A 12,842-nucleotide genomic window follows, 5' to 3' on the forward strand; every position below is an offset into this window, starting at 1 on the left:
CCTATTTACAATATTAGATCTGTGAGCACGAAGTGAGAGAAAAATGCTTTTTTCTGTCCCAAAAAAGCTTAAAAAGTAGGTTAGCATCCTGCCGCCTAGCACAACACTATCTTACATGGCACCTACACATAATATATATTCACATTTCATTTTAAAATTAGGTACTCTTACAAACAGACTTAGAAAACATTGGCTAGCAACGCAGCCCGAGGGACCGCCCAGCCTCCGGACCCACGCGGCGAACGCTGTCCGGCTGCATCCCAGCTCCTCTGGCTGCCCCCAGGCTGCCAACGTGCCCTGAATCGAAACCACCAGCTGCCCCCCCTGCCGCCCTTCGGGGAGGGGGTGGAAGTGCTCGTGAAAGAGGGGGCTTGTCTGCGGGGAGGGGAGAAGGAAGGATGGGGACCGTGATTTCTGCTAAGCCTAGGGGTGAGCTTAATACAAACAAGAACTCCTGAGAACATCTTAGAACAGATGGATTCATTTCACAACCACCAAGCTAAAGATGGGCCGAACGGACGCTACAACACATGGGGGGGGACGCGCGCGATGCGGGGACATCATAGCCTCGTGGTTTGCTCAAAAAACCTACTGCTACAAGAAAAGCCACAGTGGCGTTCCCTGGCAGGGGGGAGCCTACCCCCACCTCGCTCCCGGGCCGCCCAGGCGTACAGCCCGAGGATGCGGACCCGAGGACGTCTTGGCTGGGGCTCAGCCCTCTTCCCCTGGCAAGACCGCCAGCGGTGGAAAGGCGAGAGCCCGAGCCCGGACGGCAGCACGCACCTCCCTGCTGCCCAAGGCACTGCCCGTGCCTACGGGAGGCTGGGAACCGCGGCTTTCCCAGTCACCTTCAACTGGGAATGCAGTTGTCAGGCTGAAAGAATACGAGCTGGAGAGAGAAACTGTCCATCAGTTAAAGCAGGGCAGCAGTACATCTGTGTCCTTCTGAGATTGCATCTCTATTTCCCAGGAGGTTACTAGGGCCTGGCAGAGCTTTCGGAAATGCCGGCATTTCCAGAGGTGCCATGTGAGCGGCTGGGACACGAGCTGGGCTGCAGCTTCACTCATCCACACGCCAGCAAAAAGTGGCTCGGGCAGCCCGCCGGCCTGCTCGGTCCAGCGCCACACGGCTCCCCCTGGCACGGGGGGGACGGGAACGCAGGGAGCAGCGGGGATGAGTTCATCCCGCTCTCCCAGCTCACGAAGGATGACCAGCAACACGGCAGACAGTTTGCTGAAAGCCTCAGCGCTGGCTAAACAGCTCTGTGGAGAAGGTTTGCTGCAAATGCATCTCACTGGCAGTCAAACACAGAGACACCACTGCACGCAGCAAACACGAGCAAAAAGGACCTCATTAGTGATGAATTAGTGATGAATATAAACGCGTGCACACCTTGGATATACTGCACGCACCCTGCCAGCAGGGGAACCCATTCCAGGGCTAGCATTGCTAGACAATACCCTTACAGCTACAGATAGAAGGAGCCATCCTGGCCTCAAACTGCTCTTGATGCAGCCCTCAACCTCCTGACAGATAAATTTTGACTCTGAGCTCGGCAAACCCAGCCCCTCCCAGAGGTTAGGTAAGACGGTGAGTTCCTGACTGTGTGAAGTGTGAAGACCCGGAGATGCCGATGACAAGGTGAGGAGAGGAAAAGGTAACCACGCAAATGAGAGAGGGGGGCAAAGGGACAGCAAGGACAGCTGTGGAGGTGCAGAGCTAAGAAGACGCTGCTCCTGCTACGTGGACCGGGGAGCTGGGATGGAGACTAGTTTCAAGACTAGAACGAGAAATTGGCCAGCAAGGAAAGCCAAAGTAACAGAAAGAGGAGAGGTCTGTTCCATGGGACACAGCACTTGTGCTGAAATCGGGGCTGAGGACGCAGAGCAGGGTGCTGCGGGGTGGCCCAGAGGAGGAGGAGCGCAATGAGGCTGCGGAGCTGAGGATGGCACTGTGGTAGTGCCAGTGGGCAGCTCTGCACCACAGCAAACGGAAACGCACTCGATGCCCGTGTGGAATAAGGCGGTAAATCATGTTGCTTATTTCCTTCCATTCATTAAGATCATCTGCAGCTCCCTGTGCATCCCTTGCATTGTGTAGAAGCTGCATTTATTGGAAACAGGCTGCTCTAAGGCAGGGGCCGTGCCTCAGCAGCGCACCACCGCTGCCTCGCTGCGGAACGAAGAGGAACGAGTTGCACGTCCCAAGTCATTAACAAAGAGCAACAGGTTATATATATGGTATTACCTATACTTATTTTTTTATCTCCTGTGTACCGTTATAGCTGAAACGTGGCTGCGTGGAGAGAGGAAATCAGGAAGTAAATTGGGAAGAGAGCAATGCAACACGAGGACTGATCGGGGAAAAAAGAAAAGGAGAAAAAAATTCAAACATCTGAGCATTGATAAAGAAAATGGAGCTACCCAGGCAATGCTACCCTGCCAGGCAGTCACCTCACATGCAGACCCTTTAATTTGCTAGCAAATGAAATTGAAATTTAATTTTCTAGCAAATTACAGCATTCCTCCTTCCTGCCCCAAAATAAAGCATTCACAAAAGCAAGTGCAAAGCACATTAAAAGCAGGTGTTGTAGTCAGCAAGACCTGGAAGCTACTACTGGTATCAAGTGGAGAACACACACAGGAGAGGCAGAGGGGCCAAAGACGGACTCTCCCGGAGCAGTGACAGCACGGAAAGAAGCCCAGCAAGGAGCTGGGGGTTTCCTCAGAGCAGAAAGCCTTAATGCTTTTCTAGAGATGACGACCACCCCTGGCCTACCTCACCCCTGGGGCACCCTCCCCTGGAGTAACCCAAAGGATTGCACGAATCTGTAATTCGGAGAACTTGTACTAAAGCACCAATATTCCCACCTCGAGGCAGGCTGGAGAGGTCGTGCCCCAAGTGCTTGCTGCGATAACTCAGCCACAGGCAATGGCTTCACCCTACCCATCCCTTGGCAAACAAGCCTGCTCTCCGTAAAAACTGCCTGCACAAGTTAAACCCACCACCCAGCGTGGCAGCTGCGGGAGGAAACACTCCTGCCAGCTCCTCACAAACAGCACGATGTAGAGAAGAATCACTCCGGTTTTCCTCAAAATTGTAATTTTTAAATAAGGGGGAGTTGTTGGGTGGAAAGGAGGAGACAGAGAGCAGAGCAGCACTGAGCAAGGTTTACGTGCCCGGCCAGGGAGAGCCCTGCAGAGGCTGCGGTGCCAGGGACCGGACCTAAGGACAGTGGAGCAGGGAGCCAGGGGGGTCCCTGCTGACAAGACCCCAGACCATCTCACCCCCTGGGACAGCCCGGCTCGGCACGTCCTGCAAACCCACGGCTCCCTGTCCCTGCAGATGCCCAAGGTGCTGCTCTGCCATCTGCCCATCTGAGCCAGGCACCCACGAGAGACTTGTAGCACACGCCTGGCCTGGGCTGGTCCCAGGCAGCAGGCTGGGGCAATTGTATTTAAAAATGGTTTTCTCTGAAAAAAACTCAGAATTATTTGCTTTCTCTTAATTCATTTTCTGAAGACAAGAATAACAATCCACAGCCCAGCCCAGAACCCTCTTTTCAGTCCTATCCTGACACAAAACATACCCTCTACCTTTCCTCATTAAAGGAAGCTGAAATTCAGATTTACACCTATGAGGCACAGCCCAGCTCCTGTTAAAAGTCAGTAGGATCTTTGCACAGATTTCATGAGTGTTACTCTTTGCGTGGGACATGCCAGGTCTAACGTGAGAAAGCCAGGGCTTGCTGAATGCCCCGGCATCCCCCAGGGGTGGACAGAGCTGCTGGTTGAAGGCGATCGGAGCCTGGGACAAAGCTGCAGGTGCTTTGGGCCTCAGGCCACGTTGCCTGCACGCTGCCCAGCATGGCCAAACCCACCTCGCTCCCTCCCAGAGCCCTGCGACCCCCTGCCTTCAGCACAGGCAATCTCCATCCAACCAAGCCGAAACACAGCAATACAACAGAAGACTACAGACCGAGACTGGAAGTTCAAAGGGGTGGGAGGAATATGGTTTTCATTTTAGCATCTCTGATTTCTCCACGCAACAGGTCCTGGCCATTCCTCTCCAGAGCCGATGCCTGGCAGGGACACTGTGGGGAAGCTCGGTGCGCTGACCCCACCACCGCCTAAGCCAAGCAGTGCACACCGAACTGGGACAGACACCCAGATGCTGCTCCGCTCCCGTACCAGGGTGACGCTGGCCATCTCCCAGCCTTGCCACGCTTGAGCCAACTGGTGCTGGTGAAGCCCCAGGGCGCAGGAAGGCAGCCGGGAGGCTGGAGCAGCAGGACGCCATCCAGAAAGCCTCTCTCCACCTGCTTTGTCGATGTTTTTATCCTAATGAGGTTCCCACTCCCAGAAGCACAGAAGATGGAGAGCAGGACAGCCTGCATTTACCAGCAGCTAAAAAATGAAAGAGAGCAAGAGAGAGGGAAAGCCCCGAGGAGCGCTTGGCGCGTGGTGCCTGGCATGGCTCTGCACGGGCAGCTCGGCGCAGGCGCTTCAGGAGCGATGGTGAAGGATGGGGAAAGGGGGGTTTGCTGCAGGGGAGCGGTGCGAGGAGCGGAGGTAAGAGGGGTGCTCACACGCACGCCCAGCCCAGGGGAAGGAGGGGAAATCCTGGGCCTGCATGCCTGCGGAGAGGCTGCCCCAGGCGGAGGGAAGAGGACCGTAAGTACGGACAGGGAAGCAAGAGGGAAAGACAATCTGTAAGGAAGGTACAGATCAGTCATTTAACTGCCATCAGTGCCCTCCTGCCTCACACCTCTCCTGAAACATTTTAAAATCTTTTCTGATGGAATGTTTGACATACTTAATGCATGCAGTAAAAATTAAAGTAATAGATAACTTCATATTAATCTGTACAGGGACTGACAGGCTAGATTTAATCACTTCCTAGCTGTTCAGAGAGTTAACTTATTCTAGCATGATTCAAAGGAAAGGTAAAGGATTTTTTTTTTTTTTTAAATCAGCCATTTCATAGTAAGAGAAAAATGTGCCGCAGCCTCGTGTGCGTCAGCGCTGGGGGAAGGGAATTCTAGCATGTCAAAGGAAAGGTAAAGGATTTTTTTTTTTTTTTAAATCAGCCATTTCATAGTAAGAGAAAAATGTGCCGCAGCCTCGTGTGCGTCAGCGCTGGGGGAAGGGAATACCTGCAAGAGAGCCAGAGGTGCTCTGCAAAGGGCGTGTGAATCTCAAACGCCTTGTTGCATCTTCTAAACGGGTACAATGAAAGGTTTAAAGATGATTATCTGCTTTCCACCTCCAGTCCATAGGCTTTGGGATCTGGGGTTATAGTAAGAGAAAAATGTGCCGCAGCCTCGTGTGCGTCAGCGCTGGGGGAAGGGAATACCTGCAAGAGAGCCAGAGGTGCTCTGCAAAGGGCGTGTGAATCTCAAACGCCTTGTTGCATCTTCTAAACGGGTACAATGAAAGGTTTAAAGATGATTATCTGCTTTCCACCTCCAGTCCATAGGCTTTGGGATCTGGGGTTCAATGCCAACCATGAAAAGCAATTCCCGTTGCAGCCAAGCCCTCTCTAGCCTCTGCCCCCAGGGCAGGTGTCCCTTGAATGTGTGGCCTGCACCATAGCCTTGCTCTCAGCAGGGACAAGGAGCTGAGCAAGGATCAGCAAGCAGCTGTTAAAGGTCGGGTGACCCCAGAGCCCGCGCAGTGCCCTCTCAGGCATTGCTGCTTTCTGCACGGGAGGAGGTTTGCATCGGGATTCATGCAAACGGACTTTGTGCAGCAATGCAAAAGCGAAGCCGTGGAGACGCAATGGCTGAGCAGGTTCCTTTCCCTGAGCGCAGACCGCAGCAGTCACTTCCCAGCCACTGATCATCTCTGCCCGGCAGAGCCAGCACAGCTGCACACTCTGTGCACTTCTAACAGGTTTTTCTCAGAAGTGTTAGGCACCCTGACCCTGTTCTGCCACTGCAGACCCCCAGCTGGCTTTTAAACGTGCTGCAGAGGCCTGCAGAGGAGCCCTGCAAAGGTGTCTTGCAGGACAGGGCAGAGGCTTGGCCGCTTTCGGACTCCACAGCACCAGACACAAGCAAGGACAAACCAACCGCACCTTGCTAGTAAAAGGACGAAATGCAGATTACAGTAAAAAATAAGCTTAAGTCAGTCCCTTATCCCAACCCTATTCCAACTGCAAATCCTGGCTTAGGAGGGTGCTAGGCGAGACATGCACAAGAGCACAGGGCGAGGGCCATGTCTCCCCTGCTGCAGAGCACCAGCATCAGAAGGAACTCGAGCCCATAAAAGGGGAGAGATTCAACCTTCAGTGAAGCGCTGTGGAAACTACTTTGCCGTCAGAGACTACAGAAATCACCACGAGTGCGGAAAATGGGAGAAGGAGGTCTGTCCAAAAGTAGGGCATGGCAGGAGCGATTCATCCCTGAAGCCAGCAAGAAATAAAGACGGATACAGCCCAGCGCGCCCACCCGGCAGCAGTGGATGCGGCAGCCCAGAACCCCCGCAGCATCTCCTCTGCCGCTTCCGCCTGAGCAGCACCTCCCCACCCCACGGGCTGTGCAATGGGGGAGCGAGGCAGCCATCAGCAGTACACACACCAGTAGCTAATTAATATTTTTATGCAGGTAACAGTATGGGACACCAGCAGCTGCTACTAACGAACCGACAAAGGACAGATTCGCCTTTCTCTCCCTCGGTGATGGGAAATGGTTTTGGTTTTGCTTTAAATGCCACTAAGAAGACAGACAGAAGGAGGACTCTGAAGGAAAGGGAAATGTTTGCGTGCACTCAAAGGCTGCCGAAAGCTACTTCATGTGCACGAAGGTGGTTTTCTTTCTGCTACAGTACAAGTGCTTGTGCCTCAAGTATAAAACGCAAGCCTCCAAATCACACAGACGAGCTTCTTATTTTTATTTTTAAAGTGATAAATAAGGCACTGTACTTTTAACTAAAACTGCCTGGTTCCAAGTTTAAAAAAAAACCCAAGGAACGTTCAAACTGCAGAAACTTCCTTCTGAACAGCAGAGCCAGACAGGCCGACCTCTTCTCTGTCCAAGACACATCTGCCGATGCCTAAAATCACGGGCGTTATCCTTTAGCTGCGGATTTTTAAAGGCTTGCTACAGCTTATAAAAGCAGCTTTAGTTAATGCATGGTAAAGGGTTACTACTATACATCAGTTTTGTACATGGCCACCGGTTCTTCGCTATTTCGGATCGAGTCGCGAGCGCTTGCTGTGCGAACAGTCCACTTTTGCCCTCAGCTTCCTCTTGCCCTGCGACCCGCTGCTCTCCTGCATCTTCTTCATGGATCTCGTCAGGGTCTTCCCACCGCTGGGCTTCTTGTTGGCCATCTTCTGCGACCGCGTGGAGGACTCCCCCAGGGGCTTCTGCTTTGGGGACTTGGTCAGCTCCTCGTGGCCAGGGGGCAGCACGGCCCGTCTGCTCGTGTTCTCCTTGCCTTTCCGCATGGGGAGCCGCACCTTCTCCAGCTGCCTTTTTGGGGCTCTCTTGTCTTTCAGAGACATTTTTCTAGCCAGCTTATTGCTCCTCTCCATGGCAGCCTGCTTTCGGGTGGCGGGAGCTTTTGCGCTGACCTCCGAATGCTTTATTTTACTGGCCTTCTTGGCAGGCAGCTTGTCCTTGGTGGCGGAGCCGGACCGCTCCTGGGTGCTCCCGCTCTCCTTCAGCGTCCTCTTCTTCCTGCTGAGCTGGAGATCAGCTTTGGGTGAGGGGTCCTCCTGGGACCTGCTCTTCCCCTTCCGCCCCTTCCCCGCCCCGTCCACTGATGGAGATTTAGCAGGAAAGGCGTCTGCTTTGATCTGCAAGGCCAACTTTGGAGACATCAGTGGGTTGATGCACACGCTTTTCCGGCTCTGCTTGCTCTCCAGGGATGGGTGGTCCCCCAGGCTGTCACTCTTCTTCTCTGCCTTCACCACGCGGTGCTGGGCTCGCAGCTTGCCCCGCAGGTTGGAGTACTTGCGCAGGATCCTGGTGCTGGCCTGCGTGGGCAAGCTGGGGGCAGGCTGGATGGTTTTGTCTTCACTCAGGTCCTCGGCGCCGGCGTCGGTGGGAGACGTCTGGCTGGGAGCAGTGGCTTCTTCAGCCTCTGTTTTATCAGCGTTCTCCCGAATTTTGGCCCAAAGCTTTTGGTTCTTCAGGTTATTCCGAGCTGGGGTAGTGGCGGCGAACTTCTTGAGGTGTTTTTTCAAACGTTCGGCTTGCAGTGAGCTGGGGTAGAGACTGGAAGAGGAATATTTCTGCATGGGGACTTTGATGGGGGGGATCTCCCCTGGGAGACGGGTGTTGAGTTTCTTCACGATCACTAGAGACCTGGTTTCAGTCGTCTCCAGAAACCACTGGCAGATGTCGGACAGCTTAAAGGCCTTCATAAACAGCATCTGGACAGGAGAAAGCTTCTGCACTTCCAGTGAGCCTCTACTTTTCCGTGTCCTTTTCTTGCTTTTCCAAATCTCTTTCAGTTTGTCGGCTTTGTTCTTTACCTTGGGGGTTGGCTGCACCTCCTTCTCCAGCTGAATCCAGCCCTTCTGAACTTTCATGTACTGGGCGTTGAACTCGGCAATGAGTTCCTGGTTCTCCTCTTCAGCACACCACTCCATGAACTTTGGTTTGCTGTCAGCCATGTCTATGTCCTCCAACGCCGGGGAGTCGTCATTCCCTGAACTGCATTCGTCCCTCAGTTTGAGGATCGCTTGCATAGACTCCTTCCCTGGTGTGCTCCTTTTTGCGGTGTCTGTGGGTGCGGGTGCATGTCTTAAGTTATAAAACTGCAGGGCGACCTTTTTATGCTTTGCAGCCTTTGCTGGAAGATGCTTGCTTCCACCTCTGCTGCTGGGACATGGAGGTGAATTGGCCATCGGCTTGTAGCTCTCCAGCTTGCCCGTGTCCATGGCACTGTCGGAGCTCTCCTCATCCTTTGCGCTGGCATGGCCTGGTTTCACATCCACTTGCTCGGCATCATTTGCAGGCATGCTGCTCTCCGGAGGGAGGAGAATGCTTTGCTTCTCAGAATCAGCCTGGACGCTGATTTCCAGCATCTCACCTGGTTGACTTTGGTGGCCATCAGCTGGGGGGTCGTCTTTAGAGGAATTTTCTCCCTCTGCCACAGTCTCTTTCGCTAAGATGCTTTTATAGGTTTGTCTGGTAGTGACACCATTCTCCTCGCCTGGCCGCTGCTCAGTGATGCTCTCTGGAGCCTGGCCGGTGCCTGGCCCCTCGGTGGTTTTGAGCAGCGTGTTGGGGAAGCAGTCATTTGGGAAGTGCATGGATGCTGCCCCATCCAGGTGCACTTCTCTCTTGAATCGCTTAGCGCCAGGGCTCTTGGAGAGTTTGATCTGAAGGCAAGGAAGCTGCACAGAGCTGGAAGAACCAGCATCCTCAGCACTGCCCTCAGCGGGTGACTGGGATTGCTGGCTTCGGAGACACCGGTCCGATGCCACAAGCACTCTCCTGCCTTTCTTTCGCTTCTTGTCTAGACTGTCTTTGGAAGAGACAGAGTCTTTCTCTGCAGTGTCTGAGCCGTCAGGTTCAGGTGGCGTTTCCCCTTCAGTGGGCTCTTTTTCACCTGCCGGGCTGTTATTCAGCACTGCCTCCCCTTCCGAGATTTCAGGGAGGGCTGTGCTGGCCGGCACAGCCTCCTCTTGCTCAAGGGAGCCATCACCCGCCGTGCACAATGATTCGGCTTCTGGTTCAGCATCGACGCCTTTGTTCACATCCACACACTGCAAGGTGGCAGGGGGCTCTGGGGTGCTCGCCCCGTCCATGGTGGCAGGGGGCTCATCGGGAGCCTGCCAGCCTGGAGAGCGTGGGGAGGGCTCTGCCAGACGCAGCTCACAGGGCTCCGTGTCTCCCGCACCTGGAAGCTGGGCAGGATCCCTGGCATCATCATGGGCCAAGGGTGCTGTGTCCACAGCGGTGGAGGGCTGCAAGGGGGACTTTGGCTCCGGGCTGGTGGCGAGGTCCAGATCAGTTTGTATGTCAGAGCCTGGGCAACTTTTCTCCCCGCCGGGTGCTTCTGAGATGGGAAGGGCAGCAAAATCGGCAGCCTGCCCACTGCTGCTGCTGTCCCTGGAGGAGCCCAGGCTGCTGCCAGCCTCCCAGGGGATGGTGCCTCCCGCTCTTGTCCCCCCTCCTTCGGCGGGAGGGGAGCCGGGGGGTGGCGAGCCAGCCAAGCTGTCCTCTTTCTGGGGGCTGGGTGGAGCAGAGAGGGAAAAGAAGGGCACGGCCATGGCAGCTTCCCTTGACCGCAGCGCCCGGGTATCTCGGGGCTGCACGGAGCCCGGCTCAGCTCTCTCTTTCATTTCTCGGCTGGTTGGTGCCCCTTTAGCCAGGAGCCTCAGGGAAACCCTCTTCTCACCTTCCCGTCCTGCCCTCGCAGACCCCCCCACCGAGAGCACCAGGGGCGGCTTAGTGCTTACGAGGGTCTCTGTTCGCAGTGCCGGGCTGCTCCCCCTCTCCTCCGCCCGGGAGCTCTTAACCAGCGTGCGGACAGTCGGGAGCTCGCAGCACTCCCCGTTGAAGTAGTACCCCCGCGTGCTCTTCCTTGCCGTCTTGCGGGATGACACCGACCGCTGGCTCTCGAAATGGCACTCGGTGATGGGCTGACTGATGTAGACCACGTCGCACTGGTTGTCATAGTCGTTGATCCTCAGCCCCGACGCCTTCTTGCTTTTCCGAGTGGATCTGAGGGAGGCTACCTTGGCGCGGGGGTGCCCGCCGGGGGTCCGGTGGGCGGCTGGCGTGGCACCAGTGGGCAGCCAGCCCTCTTTGGACTTGTCGAGCGGGCCCTTGTCGGCCGGGTGCAGGTGGCAGCCTGCCTTGCCCTTGGCCACGACATGCAGGTGGTTTTCTTGCTTTGGTCTCGCATCTTGTTCTTTTGCGTCTAAGTCCTGGTGCAAAGATGCTTTCGAGCTGCATTGCAAAGTGTTCTCTTTGTCGGCTCTGCGAGGTGGGGTCACCGCAAAGCCGGGATCCCAGGACTCTTCCGGCAGAGCTCTGAAAGAGCTCTTTTGGGACCCCAGACAGCCATCTAAGCTGTCCTCGCTGCCATTCACGTTTGCCACTTTGACCGAGATATAACCTTCCACGAGAGTCTTACCTGCTAGCTGTTCTTTATTGTCCTCACACTTTCTGACACCAGCTTCTTGCTCGTGTCCAGCAGCTTGCTGCCCTTCCAGGCTCTTTGTGGCATGATGGAAAGTCAAAGAGGAAGAGTTCAACGTGCTGAGGTATCCTTGGGTGGAGCTATCCTTTGGACTAGCAGAACGAAGCCTGGTGACGGGGAGCTCGGAGAAGTCCCTTCTCAAAGCAGGACTGGAGCTCTCTGCTCTGTCCAGAGACTTCAGCTCCACCGGCTGCTTCGGGGCTTGTCCTGTAACATGCAGGGGGCCATCGGACCCCGACTGTCCTGGGTCCGAGGAATAAGGGGGCTTTGATTCAGTACAAGTAGCACCCTTATCCTGACTTTCAGTGCTTCGCTGGCTACAACCAGAGCCACAAGTAGAGGCCTCCATGCTCTCGGATTCAGCCAACTGCTGGCCTTCAGAGTCTGGTTGTACTTCAGTGTATATGTCGTTTAGCACACGAATGAATTGCTTCTGGTGATGTGTACACAGTCTGACCATAAACTTTTCCAGTGGAGACTTCGGCTGATTGTTAGAGTCTATTGCTATTGTCTCTGCTGCATCCTCACTAGAGAGACAAAGAGAGAAGCAATCAGTAACATGTCCCAGGGAATAAAAGTTTATGCTGCAAAACTGGAATAACCCTTCTCCTCCCACTCAGGCATATTGCTTGCCTGACCTCCAGGTGAGATCAAGCATCCTGTCGTCACGGGCCTGGCAGGTATCCCTTCAGTCTCCAGCATGCACACTTGTGTCTGCATACTGCTGGCAGGACACAGCCTGCACTTTTGTTCGTCTCCCACTGCCAGAGCACCCATAATTACACTTCTGCCTAGGACATCCTGGTGTGTAGGCACCATGTGACGTGTTCAAAGCAAACCTAAATTTCCAGTGAGAATCGGATTTAGTATCTGCACGGTGCCCGGTGTAGAAGGCCCAGCACTTCTGGGACCCACCAGGACGACTGCACACCTCTGCATGCTCGATCTGCACAGCCAGGCTGGGGGCAGCAGAGCAGTGCCCCAGCTAGGCAGCCAGATGCCAGAAATCTTGAACTACTGTAAGTCTTCATATTCTGCTTACGTCTTGGTGGCAGAAAATGGGTCTAGGGCAAACAGCAGATCTGAGCCTCCTCTGTAATCGGTGCAGAAATTTTGGCAAGCTCCCAGCCTGCAGGACGTGCGGGCAGGAATGCACTCTTGCATGGTGCGGTGCCTTGCCATTTGCACTGACCTTTGATTTATTGCCATTTAATAAAGTGGCTCTGCAGCTGAAGGGCTGACTGTCAACGTGCAGCGGTGGCTCAGAAAGGTGTGCTTCTACAGCACGGGATCACTGCCACTAGCTAGCTCTCAAACCAAGGCGATTATCGTCTACCTGCTTGGCAGAGGCAATTAATTAGGACTTATTGGTGGAGAGGTTCAGGGGTAATTACCCAGTGTTTTCATGAACTTGTTAGAAGTGCAACACCAGGCGCTGTTATGGAGACCGTATCTGTTCCCAACGGCAGCGCAGGCGATTCCCACGCAGTCCCTGCCACGCCGAGGGGGCTGCGCGCCTTGGCACCCACACTGTTTGGCACAGGATCTTTGCCAGCAATGCCGGGTTGCTTTGCGGTAACAGTTGCACTTTGCACCTCCTGGCCTTGTACCAGAGGAGTGACCCCCCCCCCCCCCCCCCCCCCCCCCCCCCCCCCCCCCCCCCCCCCCCCCCCCCC

General features: G+C 54.8%; 1 protein-coding gene across 1 annotated transcript in view; it reads right to left on the minus strand.

The window, feature by feature from the left end:
• Nucleotides 1-6,594: 6,594 nt before the first annotated feature.
• The window catches only part of LOC103897690 (ligand-dependent corepressor), a 51,327-nt gene continuing 45,079 nt past the window's right edge, over nucleotides 6,595-12,842 (minus strand). Inside the window, exon 6 of the mRNA XM_019471745.1 lies at nucleotides 6,595-11,693. Coding sequence (XP_019327290.1) covers nucleotides 7,190-11,693 — 4,504 coding nt within the window. The 3' untranslated portion in view covers nucleotides 6,595-7,189. The remainder of the gene's footprint in view (nucleotides 11,694-12,842) is intronic.

Source organism: Aptenodytes forsteri, unplaced genomic scaffold (assembly GCF_000699145.1).
Source record: "Aptenodytes forsteri isolate BGI_AS27 unplaced genomic scaffold, ASM69914v1 Scaffold15, whole genome shotgun sequence".
Taxonomy (NCBI): Eukaryota; Metazoa; Chordata; class Aves; order Sphenisciformes; family Spheniscidae; genus Aptenodytes; species Aptenodytes forsteri.